This window comes from Genypterus blacodes, unplaced genomic scaffold (assembly GCF_046128005.1).
Source record: "Genypterus blacodes isolate CSIRO-AG114 ecotype Tasmania unplaced genomic scaffold, CSIRO-AGI_Gbla_v1 ptg000012l_1, whole genome shotgun sequence".
NCBI classification, from domain to species: Eukaryota; Metazoa; Chordata; class Actinopteri; order Ophidiiformes; family Ophidiidae; genus Genypterus; species Genypterus blacodes.
The window spans coordinates 3,872,945-3,892,460 of record NW_027466826.1 but is presented as its reverse complement, the minus strand read 5'-3'; the positions used below and the strand labels follow the sequence as shown (position 1 = coordinate 3,892,460).

The window sequence follows — 19,516 nt, the reverse complement described above, 5'->3', positions numbered from 1 at the left end:
TTCTTCAAAAACTGCTTGGTTGTGATGTTCTGCCTCCTGAGACGTTTGTTGAAGTTTGTTGCATCTCAGTCAGTATCCAGATTGGAATCCAACTATTAAGTACGAGGGATCAATGAATGACTTTCATGCCCTTTCATACAAAGAGCGGCTTTGTATCTGATATTGCTGTCAGAGCACATTGTACTTTGTTTATGGTCTTTATACAGACGGTGCAAAGCAGATGACGACTTTGTTTTGAACAAGTCAGACTAAGATGAAGCCAAATGTATAAATACTGAAGTGACTAGAGACGTGAAGTGACACACACTACATAGAAAATGGGCCTCCTGTGTATTGTCATCCTCACTGAAGCACTGCGTCACTAGAGGCTTCAGCTGACACTAAAACAGTATAAACACAGTCACTGATATTTTATGGGGCTGCCATTTGTGAAATCCCAGCGTGTTTGTTCCTGACAGAGAAAGTAAGCAAGAATGAGAAAGTGAAGCAGTGCTGAACAAACAGACTTTGGTCACTTATCACCGTACGGAGGGACAACACGCGATATGTCTGAGCGCTCTGTTCACTCTCAAGGGTCGCCAGGTGGGTGATGGGTAAACAGGCTGACTTCCCCAATCCTGCCCAGCCCCATGGGACAGCCAGTGTTTGCACAGCAGCACTCAGGAATACAGGAAATAGAGGAAATTCCATCATTGCCAGTTGTGCTGGGGTCCCCATCCTCCCCCCCTGCAGAACTCACCATCTCCATGCAAAGGGCAGCGCTGCTTATTTTAGCTGACTTAATGAAGATGGAGGGCAGAGCCCCGCCCTGCGCTGACATGGAGAAACTGCTGAATAAGGCGATTTGGAGTGTGGATGATGCTGTGGATGGATCTCTACCTCTTGAATATGTCAACACAGTCAGCGCAGGAAACACGGACGGGTATTAAACATGAGCTAAAACCGGGCAGCACGCCATGCATGCAAACATTTCGTATGACTTAACTTAAGCCCCCGCTGGAGAAGCATGAGTGTGTGTCTTTATAAACGATGAAGTCGCGGTGAAGTATCTGCGCTCACGTGCTGAGCAGACAGCCTCTCAGTGAACTCCCTCCAAAAGAATTCTTACTCCACGTAGGGTCAAGGCCCGAATGTTTACACAGTGCAGCCGGTGAAGCTCCATATTGTTTAGACAAGCTTCCAAACACACAGCCTGGAGGTTGTCCAATTACCCACCCTCTAAGAAGTGTGTGTGTCTGTGTGTGTGTGTGCCATCAATGCTTTTTACATTCTTCTTTTAACCCAATTTAGACTTTCAACAGCACATGAGACTCCCTTCTTTTATACTGTATATAGAAACCTGTTGTTATATATACATTCATCACTCTGCAAATGTGTGCACGTGTGTGTGTGTCGGTGTCAGTGTGTGTGCCCGCTCCTCTCTGCTACACATGTGCGTTTTCCTTCTTTTCACCATTTCCTTATTAACGTCTCAAATCTGCCTCGTCTAGTCCGTCTCCCTCTGTCTTCTGTCTTCCTGTGTGTCTCCCACTCTGTCTCCAGTGTGTCTGTCTTTATCAGCCCCTCACTCTCTTGTCTTTCTTTTTGACAGGAAGAAAAGGGCATTTCCTGTGTCCTTGTTGATTTGGACTTCCTTAAATGCAGCGTGGGATTTCCCTTCATGAGAGCTCAGACAAAGGTATCGCTCACTAATGTGCAACTAAACACACAATGTCACCGCAGACGTAAACTGTCTGTCACACTCTGATATGCCTGTTAAAACCATAGTTGTAGTTCTTTGTAGTTGTGTGTTCTTTCCTGCTGACTGCATTTTTAAATGAACTGACTTATGAATCACCTTAACCTCTTACAGCAGACAAATAGCATCGCCAGCTATTTAATTTTAATAATACTGTAAATCAGACACAACTGTAACCTGACTCTCTCTCTCTTTCTCTCTGTGTCTCTCTCTGTGTCTCTGTCTCTGTCTCTGTCTCTCTCTCTCTCTTTCTCTCTCTCTCTCTCTCTCCCCCTCCCCCTCTCCCTCTCCCTCCCTCCAGTATCATTTTGCAGTGATTTTTGACACAAGCCAGCTCTCTGGGATAAATGACACATTGCAGTTCTTAATTAAAGCAAAAAGGCAAGTATATGAAGTTCAACATTTCAGACTAAAACCTGATAACAGCCATCTGTTTACTATAAAAGGACTGGAGAAAAAATGCTAAAAATAGAGTTCTTCCCCCATAAATGTGCCCAGCACCATGACCCATATTGAAAGATGTCATCCTGTTTGCTTCAACTGACCTCATGCCTTTGTGTGTCTTTTATTTTAGTGGCAATCCCGAGCACAAACTCACTGACAACTTTTTGGATCTGTCCATCCCTCTCATTCATGAGACTGACACAACCATCACTGGGTAAGAACAAGAACAAACACAAACAACTAACAGAAAGGTTTGACTCTAGTTCATACTCAGTAGACTCCCGTAGACTCTTGGACTGGTTCACCAGCTGTTTGCTCTGTGTGGGAGAGGAAGGACTATTGTCAGTATGGGGCACATCAAGTTGAGAAGCCTTATCTGTGAGTACTTTATCACAGCGCCGCTTCAGAGGGAAGGGAGAGAGATGTAAAACAGCCCAAATCTGCCAGAACTCTGACATCTGATAAGGCTGCTATGCCTGGTGTCTTTAAAGTGAAGGGAGGCTGCAGAGCAAAGCTGCACACATCTGACTCATATCACCACTACCAACCATAACTCTGCTGACTGGCCAACGGAAAGACTAAAGCCAGAGCATTACCCCTCGCTGCTTTCAAGGTTGATTCTTTGGACAATCAAATACATTACGATCATTTGGCAGACGCTTTTATCCAAAGGGACTTACATTACATTACCACCCTTCGCAGAGGGGGGAGCAATTGAGGGTTCGGTGCCTTGCTCAGGGGCACCTCGGCAGGGGCTCGAACCGGCGACCCTCCGGTTCCCAAGCGGAAGCACTACCCACTGAGCCACTGCCTCCTCCAAATAAATAGACTTCACTCCTCTGAACACTGTGGCTTTTTGTTCACAGTGTGGTGACACCTTCCTCCTTTGTGTATGGAAACTCCATTGATGCTTCACGTTTCGTCCAACTAGAAGACATGGAATGCGACTTTCAGCCTCTCAATCTCACTTTCCAGGTACAACCGGCACAAACTATATAGGCGTTTCATTGTTTATACACACGTCGCCCCATACAGTATATTCACCTCTTTGTTTTTCTCTGACTCCATCTTTCTTTGTCTCTTTGTGATATGGTTCCAGGCTATAAACAACGGGCCCAGCAGGCTTCCTGGCTCCTCTGTGGACATCAGGATACCCAACCGGCTGGCTGGCAACGGAGCCGATATGTTCCACATCATTGACACACAGGTGGATGCCAGTAACCGTCTCTCTCCACATACCTGCCACCCTAAGCATTATTTATTCATGTATTCACCTGCAGGCAGTCACATTCATCACTCCAAGTTCTGGCATCTATCCAACTGAAGTCGTGTTGTCTTCCTGGCACATCTGCCCACTGTATACCGACTAAAAAGACACACAAAACACTGCTATAATGGAGGACTGTGTGTCACACAGCTTGAATGTTCTGCACAGTGTGAGGTACCAGTTGGCCAGCAAAAGTCTACGCAAAAGTGTTGATGTAGCTACTGAAGCAGGCCAAACATTTAGTTTCACAACATTTCGCATTTAGATAAAGAAACACAATACTCCCGCCGGGGCATCGTGTTTTCTTAACCCTTGCGTTGCTCCTTTCATATAGGTAGATCATGGGGGAGCTCAAGCCGTTAATTGTATTTACTGTGAATGGGCAGCCTGGGCTGACTGTATCCCACCCTCCTTGAGCCCATCTGGAATCACTTTCATGGGATCAGACAGCTTGCACGAAATGGGAATGGGACACCTGCAGCGCTGGCTACTGCCCTGTCCCATCCCCAGCCTGGGACCACACTCCATAAACGCTGTTAACACTGTGTCTAGCCTATGGCACACTATGACAGTTTCACACATATATTTTATAGACTGATTTTATAAAGGTCTCTGTTTGCTCGGACGTGATATAAAAGTTTCTGTTGCACAAAATACCTCAATCCAAGATTTGGTTCTTGTGGGGGATTTCACCAGGTTCAAGTTAGTGCAGCTAATGAATCTTCACAGCAGCAACAGCAGCAAAAAAACACAGGACGTGAGAAAGCACCGCAATAAAAGCGGCGTGCAGGCAGACATGCTGGGTGGCAGCAGCACAGACAATGAGGAAGGTTTTAGGATATTTCCTTCTCCAGAGCTCCAGGTCCAGGCTGCAGAGAGGGTAAAGGGGAAGTGTTCCCCGGGGGGAGGGCAGTAAACCCGCCACCTCTAAATCACTCCATATGGGAAATCTGTTTGGGAGGGGCACCAGCATCTTGCTGAGGGAGAACTTCCTGTCAGGGACACAACAATAGTGAGGCCCGGGACAGTTTAGGTGAGGAAAAAATGGACTCAAACAGAACATCAAACAGAGATTTCCATTTTAAATAAGCATGACAGACAACAATTGAGTCCAACAAACTCAATCCTGCGGTATGTCATGTCTGCTATGTGCAAAACAGATTTTAAACTAAAACCTTACGAGGGGAACTGAGGAGACAGGACTAATTTGGCTCCTCTGTGGTATTTCAGGTGGCTGACGGCAGAGGGAACTGCACCCCTCACAGGAACCCGACACCCTGCACTATCCCCCAAGACAGAGAGAGCATCTTCCACTCCATATTTGCCTTCTTCACCAAATCGGGCCGCAAAGTCTTGGTAAATATATGGCTCTCGTTTCGCACTTTGACATGTCAGAGGTCACAGACGCTCAACTCCCCGCCAGGACTCCTTTCTTTTTTAGCCCGTGTTTATCACACATCTCTCTGGCTCACTCTATTTTTCTTTCTGTTTCCTGCTCTTGACAGGACTGCGACCGACCAGGCAGAGCGTGCCTGACCATCTCCTGTAGTCTGGGCCCCCTGTTAAAAGAAGAAGCTTTGAGTATAGATGTCAAAGTTCTGCTCAACACTGAAATTCTAAAGAGGGTAAGAGACAAATCGCAACCTAGATCACTGGAGTCATTCACAGGTTATTGCGATGCCTCCCGGGTAACAATATTCCACCTTCTTCTTCTTCTTCTTCCCACAGGATAGCTCCTCTGTTATCCAGTTTGTGACAAGAGGCAATGTGCAAGTGGATAACAGGGCCTTGGAGGTGCCAAACGGCCTGCCAGAGGATATTTCTGTGAGTATGACGTGTAATCAATCGACGCACCTACATTATCTCCCAGCACTTTTGCGTAGTGTGTACAAGTTCATGTTCCACCTCAAGACGACCTGAAGATCACAAGTAGTAACTAACTATAAGACTGAACTAATCTGGTCTAAATCCTTATTTTCAGCCATCAGCTTAATACACTTTCATACTTATTTCCCCTTAATTTATACATAGATGAAGTTTGTGGTCTAGTATGTTTTCTGCATTACCCATCAATCGGTTTGAGAGTGATAGCAGAGTCTAATCCACTGTTGATTTATGTCGGTTCGGGGCCCCGTTGTTTACATTCGGTTCACTGATCCTATCTTTAGTCTTTGCTTTCACCCATTCTGGATCAGCAGCCTTGACACACTTTCACTTGCCAACTCCAACAGAAAAAAAGGTCACAGGTCAGGTACAGAGCAGGTAGCTGGTTGAACTTCAATGCCTTGCTCCATGACACATTGGCAAAGACAGATAATGCTATAAATTATCAGTAAGGACGCACAGCATATGTTTCTATTTATGTGCACGGTTGAACAAAGCACATTATCACGCTATGGTTAGACATTCTGTAACTCCATTGATGTGCTCCATTGTGGAGCTTTGAAGGGGATGTGAGCCTGTAGAGAGCAGCTGTGGACTTTGAGTACACGGTGGCTTTGGACTGTTTTTGGGGTCCTCAGCTGTGCCCAAGGACTGGATCTCCTTTGAGACACAAGAGTCTCCCTTCTGCCATTGACTGCTGAGTGATTGAATGGACCGCCACATTAGTTGTGATGATTATATTGAGCACCCAGCGTCCCTGCAGTGGGATCTCTCAAGTGATTAGTCTGCCGAGCGGCCTGCAGCCCTCCGCTCGGCCCTGAGCTCCAGAGGGGTTAGGAAAATTCAGAGCAGCCCATGAATGTCCGTCCCGTGCCGTCCGTTCAGCACTCAGTGAATGCACTCATTCCAGGGGCCAATCCCCCCTCGTGGGTTTTACCAGACGACGTAACCTCTTCCCTGGCTGTCTGGAGTACACATTCCAGTGTATAATTGTTGTGTCACTCACTGCGAGTTTACTGGCTTTCATCTAAGTGACAAGCTCCGTTTTTATCACCGCTGACATGTAAACAAATCCAGTTGCCTACGTAGTTCAGCTGCCGACTTCTAAGTTGAATGAACCCTTAAATTCCGTTACCAACAATTCACCAATTGCACAAAATATGAGAGCAAGAGTCCGAGACGAATGACCGGCAGAGCTTTCATCTTCACTGTATACGCCAGCGCCTCGGCATGCATAACGACAGTTAAATTCCAGGGGTTGGAGTTGGGGGAGGTGTTAATGTGGGAAAGTATTCAAGGGAAAGATTAATGTTCAGTTGCTCGCTTGGTTTTGTCTTGGCTGGCAGTTGGCGTCTCATGCTACATTTCGTTTAAAGCCTCTGTGACTTCTAAGGGCGTAGCAGAGAGAAACTGTTAAACGCCTCTTTAGATCCTGAAATAATTAGTGCGGATCACTTGTGTTATGCAGCGTCGGGTGTGTTGAAGTGTGTGATATCCTATCATTTCTATTGCAAATGTAACGTCTATCTCATGAGCCTAATTAATTTATTCTCCATTTAAAGCCTGAATGACATTGAAACTTTCAGCGTTGTTGCAGAGTAATGGAAAAATTACTAAAACCACCGTGAATTTAGAGCAATTCAGTTAAATTGACTTGAAAATGATGCGTGTAGAAAAACTCAAAGGACTTCAAAGCAAGTTTGGCGGTGGCCCATTCATCATTGTCAGCTCAGGAATGACCATAATGCTGATGAGTTTATACGTAATGTGAGAAGCCCAAACCAGAATGTAATGTTCACAGTAAAAAAAAAGTAATGGAAAATATGAAAAAGTTCAAAGTTCTGATGGCGGAAAATACTTTGTTGTTTGTAAATTACAATAAATACAGTGTTTGTGAAAGCTTTGTGGTGGACAACATGTACTGCCTAGACTCAGCTGGGTTTGCTGTCATGGACAGATTATCCAGCAGGTCACTGTTCACCCATGTCATGGGAAACGGTTTGAACTGCGCTTATTTATTGTGGAATCAGGCCATTTTTTTTCGAGTAGCCAACCCTCCCAGACCGGATGGGATCTTCTCAGAATCTGCCTCATTGCTCTGCTGCAAGGAATCACTTCAAGTCATGTAGCTGCCAGTTTAAAGAGGGAGTGGATGATGCACTGTTCTCAGCTGCATGGACCTAATGGATGAATGTGTTTAAATCTGCATGGCTCTTTGAATCTAAACATTTAAAGATGGAGAATAGTGATTTTCTAGTGTGCTACGTTTGCTTGTTGACCTCTAACTTGCTTGTCTTGATGACGGACTTGGGCTTAGACAGGAGGATTGCTTGTAACTTCTAAAACCCACTTGGTTCCCACCTCTGGATTTGCAGTATCCCACCTGTTGATTGCAGTAATGTAAACACAATATGTCTCAAACAGATGAACCAAGACGTAGAGGAATTTAGATTTTAACACAAACACGTTGTTTTAATTTGGTGGTATGATGAGATGTGCTGGCTGTGCCTCACTGCTGCATATGGAGCAAAGGTCAACCAGCCACCCTGTCCTTTCCTGGATGTGCTCAAATTTCGAGCTGATAAGAATACGGACATGTTCGTGGAATTGAATGTAAAAACGTATCTCTAGTGAATGTTACGTGAAACATAATATGTTACTATTTTGGTTTTGATTGCATGTGTGCTGGACAATTCCTAATTTGATTCTAAAATGAAATTCCCATAAGCTTGTTTACAGAAATAAATATAGAAGAAAATAATTGGAGACACATGACCTCTCAGAATGACCATCAGTTTATTCGTGGTGACTCTGCCCTAAGTGGAAAGTATGCTTAATAAGGCCTGTGTCTAATAGAGCCACCAGGCCCCCGCCCTGTAGGGGTCAAGCATCCAGGCCTGTTCTGTCTGCACACACTTACACACATGTGGAGAATATGATGATGGATGACTCGTCTGTCCGTATCACTTTTCTCCACATCTCTGTAGAGCAAGGCCCCATTTTTGCTCTTAGTTGTGTGGCTCTGTTACACTGTGCGGGGACATTTTGCTGACCTTGTCCTGTCCCTTGTTGAGTTTGTCCCCTTGATACAAAGTTTTTCCGAGTAGTTTATCTCAATCAAATTTTGAAAGGTTTCTATTCAAACGGGAAGGGTCACTTCCTGGCCTCTTCCAGGATGAGAATGCCCCCATCTGTGCTTGCACAAGGGATCACTTAATGGTTGATGAGTTAGAGTTAGTCACTAGAATGCGAACCCCTTATGGATCCCTTTTGGAAGATTTTGGACTGACATTATAGACTTCCAAGGTGCATCAAAGCTGTTTTGGCAGTATCTGATGAAGACACAATGTTGGTTTTTCACTTAAATTCATCACGTCTGTACATTTTATCATGTTTCAGATACTCTTCGAGGCGCTCCACAGCCAGGAGCCCAGAGGTTATATCGTAGGCTGGATCATCGCCATCAGCCTGCTGGTGGGAATCCTCATCTTCCTGCTGTTAGCTGTGCTACTCTGGAAGGTAAAACTACACACGTGTGCATGTGCAGAGACACGCTACGTACTGCAGTCTGTTACGAATGTCATGGTCATGTCTGCGTTATGTACACTGTCAGCAATCTCCTCTCCAGTCTGCAGAACGCAGCTTCAACAAGGCTGCCGTAGCACGAAGGGGTTCTGCTGGCTAGAAACGAGCCGTTTTTCATGCCGAAGTTACATTTGTAAACAAGCACCATCGGGCAGTTGTCTCGGGTTTGTGTATCACCAACCAGAATCTAGGCTCCTTCCAGACCTCAACACATTATCCAGTTGTACAAAGACAGCTGGAGGTGGGGGGGGAGAGGTGGGGCTTTGCTTTGGTTCTGTCTTTAACAGCCATACCAAAGGACAAATCGCAGGCTAGACAATAATTCACACCATACCACGCACATGAAAGCACAATTTAAAAAGGAAATGACAATTATGCTGATGTCCAGAGGCTCCATTTGCACAAAACTTCTCTTCTTTTTCACTCTTTTATTTTCCACTGGGAATACCACAACTAAACCTTGGAATGTTGGTGCTGGGATACATTTCCCCCTTTCCCCAGGTCCTTGGATCTTGCCAAAATAAACCCCACTTACATGAGCAGCACATGTCCTGTATTGCTCCTTTCAGGAAATGCCTGAGGAGAGCGCAGGTCTGAATCAATAAACCAAAGTGTTCAGATGCAGATAGATGAATGGAGTTCTGGTAAACTTGACACAGGAGTGTGCGTTTTGTTTAGATACACACCAAGACTCGTGTCTTCATATTATGACATAATAAGGATTCCTTCTACAGTAAATGCGTCTTATAGGTCAGTGAAATGTAAACGTGAACATAATAGTACAGTACATTCCAAAACAATTAACAAACGTATACAGGGAAATGAATGATTTCCTTCCATTCCCTAAACAGGATCATACCTGTGGTCTCACACTACATCCCTGCATACTTTGCATTGTTGCTGACTCTTTTTCCAAAACATATCATGAGACTTTACATTGATTTCCAGCCTCACAGGCAGATGTTGGTTTCTATTCATTTAACTAGGAGAGGAACTTGGAAATGCAAAAATGTACGACAATTGACTGACGTGATCTGTGTGACAGTTCAAGAGGAGACAGAAAGAAGAATGAGAGAATATAGATTTCTGTCCTAGAGAGTGCCTCTACATCAGTAACATGACTTTGTGACTTTGACAATTTAAAATAAACAGAATACACATATTATTGATAGCGAAACTTTCCCTAAAGAACGTTTGAAAATGGTCATGATCATCCAAACAAGGAGTTGCGTCCCCACATTCTGACTACAGCTACACCTTCATAAAGCGCTGATCTCGTGTTCCTCCTTCTCTCCCACAGTTGGGCTTCTTCCGCCGGCGCTACAGAGAGATCATCGAGGCCGAAAAGAACAGGAAAGACAGTGATGAAAGCTGGGATTGGATGGAAAAGAACCACTGAGAGTTCCAGTGGGGTCCCGAAGGAGCCAATGAGATTAATGATTGGATCGGGAAGGATCCAATAGCATGGGGTCTCGCAAAACCCCAGCCGCCCCCAGTGGGACCAGACCCTTCAGTCTTCCATATGTGGAAGAGAAGAATATTCTCCATATTTTCTGGAGACTTGATATTTTTTGCGAGTGGGGGTCCAGGAAACAGGCTTCTGAGGTGACAGCTTGGCTTGCCAGAAGACACTTGGTGTGGAATTCAATTAATCTCAAAGGAGGGAACTCCCAGCTGTTGGAGCGGAGCTGTTGATGGAGACTCACATCCGTACGTGGATGTGGAAATGGCATGAACAGAAGTGGACAACAAAACCCTCAGGGCTGTGTTACATAGCACATTTATTTTTATACATACAGTTTTTAAGCCATAGTGTATGAAGTTGGGCTTCAGGGGAGTAGGGTTTTGAAGGCCATTATAAACACACTGTATCTACAGTCTGTTTTCCTAAAAGCACTGATGTTTGATAAGAATGACTGCCTTGGCTCCATAGCTTTACTTCTGTGCCAAAGATATGTCCTGTACAGTATATAATTGGAGTCGTCTGTATATTCAGTTCTTCCTGGGAGTGAAAGATTGTATCTTTTCTGTACTATTTCCGGCTTATGAATATCTCTTTAACACATCTCCCCCCTCCCCCTCCCCTTCTTTGATAATTAGACAGTGCAAAGGCTTTGTTTTACACCCACACTGAGTAATCCTCATGACATCCACTCGTATTGTCAGAATTGCCCCAGAGGTCCTTAAGTGTTCTCTGAAGTCACTATGACTAAGTTCAGGATGTGGTAATCGACAGCGCTGTAGAGTCCTTTATTAACACTTTGCTTGCCATGTTTCCTTAATTATCCATTTGTGAAATCCAGATGCTCAGTTTAAATTTATGCTGTAAGAAACCATTTAGGTTTGAATCGATTTCCTAAATGATGCGATTTCCTAAACTATCATTCCTTTTGTTTGGTTTTTGCTTTCTACATACTTTTATTTTGATAGGTAACATGAATGGGTACAACATCAGGTTGTGTTGGCAGTTTCCAGATTGATCTTTAAACTTTACAATACTTCGAATTAAGAATGCTTTTAAAAGTGCAATGTGCAGTAGAACGAATTATCACCAGCTGCTTCTGCAAGGAACTTTTGCTCAGGTATGCGGCTGACTGAAGTGACAGAGCTGTTGATTTGTAGATGGGAATGCAAAAATTCTCCAAGTTCACAGAAAGATTACTGGTGTAAAATCTCTCTGACATCAGAAATGATTCATTATCTGTAGGTAATGGTGCACGATCTAATCATGATTTATTCCCAAACTGTTCCAGACTTTAGCGAAACAGACCATATTAATTTTTTAAACCATTATTATGTTATTGGGCATTGAGTTTTAGAATGAAATATGAGATACTTTACTCTCCACGGCCAGATGAAAGCCTGTGATGGGAGTCTACCTACAGTCATTTATAGGGGCCCATGGCATGAGTAATGCCCTAAAAATAGGTGGGAAATGTGCAGCACTCAATCACTACACATAAACCAGCTCTTTGGGGCTCATGAGAAAAGCTCATTTTAAGTCAACATGTTGGAATGTCAGCGCCATGAAAATCTGCCATCATTGAAACACACAACTCTTGAGGATTTAACCTTCTTTTTTTTGTTTTTACCCCATATCTTATGAGTCTTTAAAGTCCTGTTAAATTAGTTATAAATACTTGTGTGACTTTGGGGGCATTTTATAATGATGAAATGCCCCCAAAGTAGAATAGATATGAACTTTTATTAAAATTTGAGATGAGTTGTGACAAATTTTTGATATGAGAAAGTAAACAAGGGTCAGATTAAAAATGTGCAATGCCAAAGATCCAGAATTATATTTTAAGCGTTAATATGTTTCACAGTTTCATTATTAAGACTTCAGTGCTAAGACACTTTATGGCCCACTATGATTGCTTTTGCTCTCTCTTGTGCTGTATGAATCTTTTTATTGCTCAGATACACTTTATTTTACCAATTAATTCCACTGGCATGGTTTATACTGTACACACATTCACGTCTTCCCTCTGCATCTGTAAAAGTGATTCTTTATGTGTGTATGCAGAGAAACCGACACTTGACTTTTTTGGTAATTTTTAACTGTGATGGTTGTAATTTTTGTTTTGTATGTTTGTTGTCACCATTATCACATCGTTATTTGGGAATTTGATTTGAATATACTACTGTCACTGATCATTTCCATTATAGTGTGCTGTATGTTTGATGTTTAAAATCATGATCAAGCTGTATATTTATCTGTTCATAAATTTTAGAGTGAAATTTCATGGTGCACTTTGCTGTTTTTGTCAAGAGAATTCCAGCGGTGTCGTCGTTGTGTTTTTCGTGAGGTCTCTGGCGCCCTCTGGTGGCTGCTTTGCCCTGACTCAAAAGCCATTGAAGGATACACTCATAACTATAAACGAAACAAGTTGCCATAATTCTAACACTTTTGTTGTTGTAGCCATTTACAATTTGTTTTATATACATTCAAAGATCTTGTTTTTCTCAAATGTGGCCCACAAATTACTTTATATAACTATTATTCATTCATTCATTCATTCATTCATTCATAATTTCTCCTTTGTCAACATAATCTATCTCCTGCACAGGTGTGACATATCAAGATGCTGATTAGAAGCCACAATCACTACACAGGTGTTCCTAATGATGAGGTCATTAGGAACAGGAAAGGGCATTGCACATTCAGCTGTTGCCAGAGAAACGTGTGTTCATTTCTCCACCATAAGCCGCTTTTGGAAGTTCATCCAACTGGCCTCACAACTGCAGATCAATAGATAAGCACTTAATTAATCCAGTTTAGTTGACTGAGTAAAGTTTATTTCTTTGGAACTCTGGAAGTGTTTTTGTTCAGTATATAATGATCCTTTAGTGTTTACTTAGTCCCAGTCCAACACTTTCTCTAAATTAGATTTGTACACCTGTTCATTTGTTCTCCTAACTGCAAGTTCTTCAGCTCTTTCCAACGGTGCTCAGTGGTATTTAGACCAGCAGGCCACTTACAAACAATCTGACTTTTTCCGTGGATCCATTCTTGGTGCTTTTTGAGGTGTTTCAGGTCATTACAGTGCTGGAGGACGGGTGACAGAGGACCAATAACAGAGCCAAAGCTTTCACACATCTTGCATTGAATTTTACTTCAATGTATCTTGTAGTTTACTGATTTCATAGCACAGTAAACAGGGGAACAGGGTCATCCTGGGTCTTCACTGGAGCCCATTTTCACTCAGACAGAATTGTGAGATGTGAGATATGAAACTTGCACCTTGAGCTTGAAGGTCAAACTGGGTCTGGTTCACAAACAGCCTCTTCAATCATGCTACAGTCCAATCAGCTACAGTCCAATGATCCTTTAACATCTTAATCATCTCGATACATAACAGTAGATTGGACCATCAAGCCGCCCTCTTTTTAGACATAATGCTTCTTACATAATGTAGCATTTATTTGGTGATTGAAGATGCCTGAGATACTAACAAAAACAGAAAAGTTTGCATGAAGTAACCTTTTCAAGTTATAAAGGTTATCAAAAATATTGTCCTGGGCATTGTCCTTTTACAATGCATTATAAAGCCCTTTTCTGGGTTTTTGTTTTGTTCCACTGCAAATCAAAGTCACACATGAAGATCCACACTTTTCAGGATTGTGATGCATAATTTGATGAGGATGAGCCAAGTCGCTAACAAAGGCTACAAAAAGATCTATCTCCCCTGCATCTGGTGAGGTCATGTGTTTTTGGTCAGCCGACACCAGTTGCTATGAAACACTGACATTAAGCGGACAAGGCTAAAATGAATTATTTATAAATGTAAACACAGCTGCCACAATGACTCCAGCACCGGCGCTACAGTAAACGCAGCTCCTCTCGTTTTATTGACAGCAGAGAGTTACTGCCAACGATGTCGTCATTACTGGATCAAGGCTTGATAAGGACTGTGGCTGTGGAGAAAGTCGTAGCACCGATTGCTTGTCACTTGTGCCATTTGGTGCTGCTGTGTGATAATGGAGAAGAACCTGAACAGTTTGGTCAGCTGGAGGGAGCAGCTCAGGCTGTGGCTAAAGCTACTGAGAACATGGCTGCTGTGGCCTCCAGGTATGTACAGTGGGGATTATTGAGCTAAAACCATTATAATGCTGTATATCTTTCTATGTTATGTAAAAGTATAGAATAAATAACGTTATACATACTCCTTACTTCCAGGTACATTAGTGGGACGGATGATGACATTCTGCACATGGAGATGTCCTCCCTTTTAGAGTCAGTAACTGTGTCTGGACAACATGTGCTCCTAGCAGCACAGAAACTCAGCATCCAGCCCTTTGTGACTGAGCACCGAGAGGAACTCATCGGAGCCACACAAAACGTTTTGCTGGGCGTAGTAAAAGTAAAGTATTATGGTGGCTATAGATGTCATACCAACAATAACATACAAAGAGAGTGCACTGGAATGGTGCTTACTGTCCAAAATCAGACTGATTAAAAGCTCATCCTTCATAGATGTAGCTGATATTTCCTTAAATGGGAATTCCATTTAACACTTAATAGGCCACAGTGACATGTTTGTAATGTGATCAGATATTAGTTACCAGCTTAAAAATGAATAACAAATAAATGTCACTGTAAAAAAACAAACACACAATCTTTTATCTATTTAGCTGGTGTAAAGCACAACAAAAGTGTTCACTATCTGCCAAAACTATCAGGAAGCACAGGAGTATCATATTTGGATAGAGTCATTATGTGTAATCCTTTTAAATTTCACCTCATGTCACAGGAAATAGCTCTTCCATTCAGAGCAGACTGAGGCATGAACGCTTTTCCATCAGGGTCCAGATTTTGGAAAGAGAATATGAATGTCTGTGACCTCTGTGTTAACCCTTACATTCTCTAAGTGTAAGCCTCTGTGTAGATAAAGTATGATGTATTACATTAATCCAGCAAATAAATAATAATAATCCTAGAATCCAATTTTTATGACTGTAACAATTGAGAAAGAGTCAAAATGTTAAATGTGAAACAGTAGCGATACCAAAGTGACCTTTCCATATTTGTCTCTGTGTCCTCAGGTCCTATTAGTGGACGATGATGCTGCTGTAAGGAAAGTATTAGCTGCTGCTGATGAGGTTTTGGAGACTCTCTCTGTTCTGGGCTCCTCCTTGGACATCGAGTCCCTGCTTAAATCCTTCCAGCTGTTTTCTGAAGCTCTGCTCCTCCTCAACTATCTCACAGTGAAGAGAGCAAATTCCTTGCAGGATCCCAAACAGACAAAACTTCTTCTGGATTCCCTGGAGACTCTCAGGAAGTGCATCTCCATGCTGCACACGGCCATGAGCACCACCATCCAGCACCCCAGCAGCGAGCAGGCCCAAGCAGCCAAGAGATACATTCTGGACAAGGTGCAGAGCACAGTGAATAACATCATCGCTACTCTGAAGAGTGAATGCCACAGAGAACCACTGGGTCCTTGTGGGTTTTACACTGAGAGGAGGAACAGTCTGTTGCAGCTACTCGCTCATTCCTCCATCGCCTCCATCTCAGGCAGCAGCTTTGACAGCATGGTTAGAGATCTCATGTTCCACTGTATGGCCGTGGCAAACTCTTCTCGTCAAGAGTTTCAGCAAACAATGGTGGGTCATTGTCGACACATCCTACAGTCCTGGTCAGATGTAAAATTGATTTTAAAGTTCTCTGAGGATGCGGATCATTCTGAGCAACATCTGGAAAACACCTGCACTTTGTTGGGGGAACAACTTGAAATGCTTAACAACCCTTTGATGGTTGTTGTTCTTTATCAAGTCTTAGACACGTTTACAGAATCAACATTTGAAGAACTTGCGAGTGTGACAAAACAGGTTTTAGAGGCGGAATCCTCCACAAAGATCGATCTGGACTTTGTTCAACCACTGCTTGAAGATTTCATATCTTACACTGATAGAATCATACAAGTTGCCAGTTTTATCTCGGCTGTAGCTACCGATGCAAAGAGCCTGGAGAATGTGGAAAACTCCCGCGCGAGCCTCAGCAGACTCAGAGCTCGAATAGAACCTCTTTCACTGGAGCTGGGAGACAATTCAGTACAAACCGTACAAAAGATTCATGAGGCATGTCAGCGATGGGAGGAGGAGACCGGTCAACTCCAGGATGCTCTCAGTGACGTGATGGATGTTAGGGAGTTCAGCAGCATTGCTATTAATGAAATGACCAATGACCGCTATGGATGTGATGCAGCGTACAGAGAGCAGAGCTATAATCTATTTAAAGAACATGCAAAAAAGCTTATTTGTCACATGAAACTGGTGATTCACTCAGTTAGGAGACACCTGGACAGGAGTGATAACCCCATCTACAGGAACGGCCTCCTGGTCCTTTTAAAGCAGGTTCACTCATCCCACACCAGCGTGGTGGGCTCAGTCAGAGACATGCTTTTTGGCTCCGTTCTAAACGTGGAAGCATATTCCACCTTTAGTGAGAACGTTTCCATGGCGATTCAACATTGTAAAGTGCTGCGAGAGGGACTTGATGGTCAGCAACATCCACATCTCCTCAGCCCACTGCGAGAGGACGCACGTCTGCCTGCGAGCTCTCGTTCACCTTTACCGCTCCAGGACCATGATGAATTGGACCTGGAGGATTTTGTGAGAGATATTGGTTTGCCTGTTCTGGAGTACACACAGAGGGAGACCGGAGCAGAACATGAGGAGGAGCACTCACACAGGAAAAGCATAGAAACGGAACTGGCTCATAAATATGCCAGCGATGATTTAAAGATTCCATCTGTTTCAAAAGAGCCCAAACTGATCCACAAGCCTCGTGACTTTGACCTTTTACCTCTCTTATATGAAGTTGTAACTGTGACTAAAGGGAAAGACGTGACAGTCCTCAACCCAGCCTGCACTGGAGTTCTTGAGCTGTCAAACTGTTACGCTCAAGCTACAAAGGAAGCCTTGGCTATTGTCGATGCTGTGGATTGTCACACACTTGAAAGCTTCAGGGCAGAACTGGTGTCACTCACTCCTCTGCTGGTCCAGACGGCTCAGGAAACGGCAATGAGTTCGGGAATGAGCACGGAGAGCATCTACAAGCACAGCGCTCTCTTCTCTGACCTCATTAACAACATCCGGAAAGTTCTACTGCCAGTGGCGGGGACCTGGTATCATGCCATTTCCACCATGATGCAAGGAGATCCAACAACAATGGCAGCCACTGTTACACAGCAACTCAACAAAGTCATGACTTTATGTGGAGACGTGGTCCAGCTCTTGACATCATTGGACTTTGCCTGGCAAAGCGACAGTCAAGAAAGATTCAGTGTTCTGCAAAACAAGTTAACCAAAGCCCAGAACAACACGAGGAATCTGGCAGAGTTCTTGAACTCACTGAGCGGACAAACAGATCAGCTAGACGGGCTGTGTATTCTGTGGGGTCTCTCTGTTCAGATTTTGTTTGATTCTTTGGATAAGATTTTGGGTAAATCAACTGCCATGACCCAGGTGAACCTTCAGAAACAGCTATCAGTGCTGTCTGAGAACTCCTTACGAGTCCAAGAGGCAGCTAGACTGACTAGTTTAAATTGTAAAAGTGCTTACAAAGCCAAACAATTGACAGAATACCAGGATGATCTGAAGACCCTCACTGAGATCTACCTTCAGGCTGCTGAGGACGTTGGAATAATGCCAGGTATATTACAACTTGCAAAGTCAGAAGTCCTTCAAAGAGATCTTTTGATTAAAATTAGAGCGTTATCCAGTCATTTAAACAAAGCAAACAAGGATTATGTCACTGCATTCCAGAATTTGATCAACATGGCCTATTTTGCAGTGGAGCACATCAGGGAGGAATCAGGAGAAGATGCAGAGCAACAATTTGAAAATGCAGCAGAAATACTTTTTGAAGACGTCAAAGCTGCAACCAAAAGTGTTGAACACTGTTTAAACTACATCCGGGACCCACGAGCCCGTTCCAGTCTGAGGTCTATAAGCGATCATCTGTCTTTTCAGATCTCTGATGTCATCAGCAGAGCGAGGCTGATGGTAGAGACTCAGTGCATTTGTGACACACTCAGTCTGGATGTGCAGGTGCAGTGTTGGTCTGCAAAAGCTCGCTATGTGGTGGAAGAAATCGCCAAGCAAGACGGGATTCACCTAGAGGCTAAAGAGAAAATCAAGGCGGGTCTGCAGGGCAAGACAGCTGATATCAAAGAAGTGCAAACCAAAGCCATAGCTATTATCAAAGAAGTGGAATTCCCCCTTGATACAATATCGACACCCTGGCAGAAGAGCACACACACAGAAAATACAGATAATGTGAACATTTCTGTTAAGACCAAATATGGACTCGATCTGGAAAAAGAGGTATGTTTACAACGGCACAATCTCACTCTTCAATGATTTTGTAATTGGCTATAAATGGTTTCTGCATGTGTCTCTGCAGGATGTGTGTGGTGTGTTCAGAGAAGCTTCCTCCCTCACTTACACTTCACTGTTTCTGAGGCAAGAAACTGACAGCTGGGATCCCAAGGACAACAGAATAGTCCAGGTGACCAGACAGATGGCTGACAAGATATACTACATGACCCAGTACTTAAGGAAAAAAGGACCAATACCGGTAACGACCGCTAGATGTCACTGTTGCATAAACTAGTGTGTTACCAAAGGTTGAATGATATTTTAAGCGGTTCTCTCTATTTTTTTGTAGAATAAAGAGGCATTTGTCCACACTGCTAAAGATGTGATTTCAAACTGTCAGTCAGTAACACAGTTTATCAGAGTCATTGCCAACCACTGCCTGGATAAACAGTGTACGGCTGAACTCTCCCTCATACTGGAGCAGATTCTCACCATCACCAACCAACTCAACATCATCTCCAGGTACACTGTGCTACAATGCCATGCTAAGAACACTAATACGCTCTAAGTTGTTGGTTAAAGTTGGAAAAAAGACAATCAGACATTATTTGCTCTCATGTATGTAGTGTGAATGCTGTAACGCCTGGATCTAAATCATCTGATGAGATACTGGTGAAGAATGCACAGAATCTACTCAAGACAGTTCTGTGTGGAGTCCATGCTGCAGAAACCGCCTGCATTAAGGTAACAGTAACACCACTAACCTAACAAAG

At 43.4% G+C, this 19,516-nt stretch overlaps 1 protein-coding gene across 1 annotated transcript in view; it reads left to right on the top strand.

Annotated features, from left to right (window-relative positions):
• Positions 1–12,662, top strand: part of itga9 (integrin, alpha 9) — a 48,670-nt gene extending 36,008 nt beyond the window's left edge. Inside the window, exons 19-28 of the mRNA XM_076162855.1 lie at positions 1,592–1,678; positions 2,040–2,119; positions 2,313–2,396; positions 3,049–3,157; positions 3,282–3,389; positions 4,680–4,805; positions 4,955–5,074; positions 5,178–5,273; positions 8,733–8,852; positions 10,219–12,662. Coding sequence (XP_076018970.1) covers positions 1,592–1,678; positions 2,040–2,119; positions 2,313–2,396; positions 3,049–3,157; positions 3,282–3,389; positions 4,680–4,805; positions 4,955–5,074; positions 5,178–5,273; positions 8,733–8,852; positions 10,219–10,317 — 1,029 coding nt within the window. The 3' untranslated portion in view covers positions 10,318–12,662. The remainder of the gene's footprint in view (positions 1–1,591; positions 1,679–2,039; positions 2,120–2,312; positions 2,397–3,048; positions 3,158–3,281; positions 3,390–4,679; positions 4,806–4,954; positions 5,075–5,177; positions 5,274–8,732; positions 8,853–10,218) is intronic.
• Positions 12,663–19,516: the final 6,854 nt, after the last annotated feature.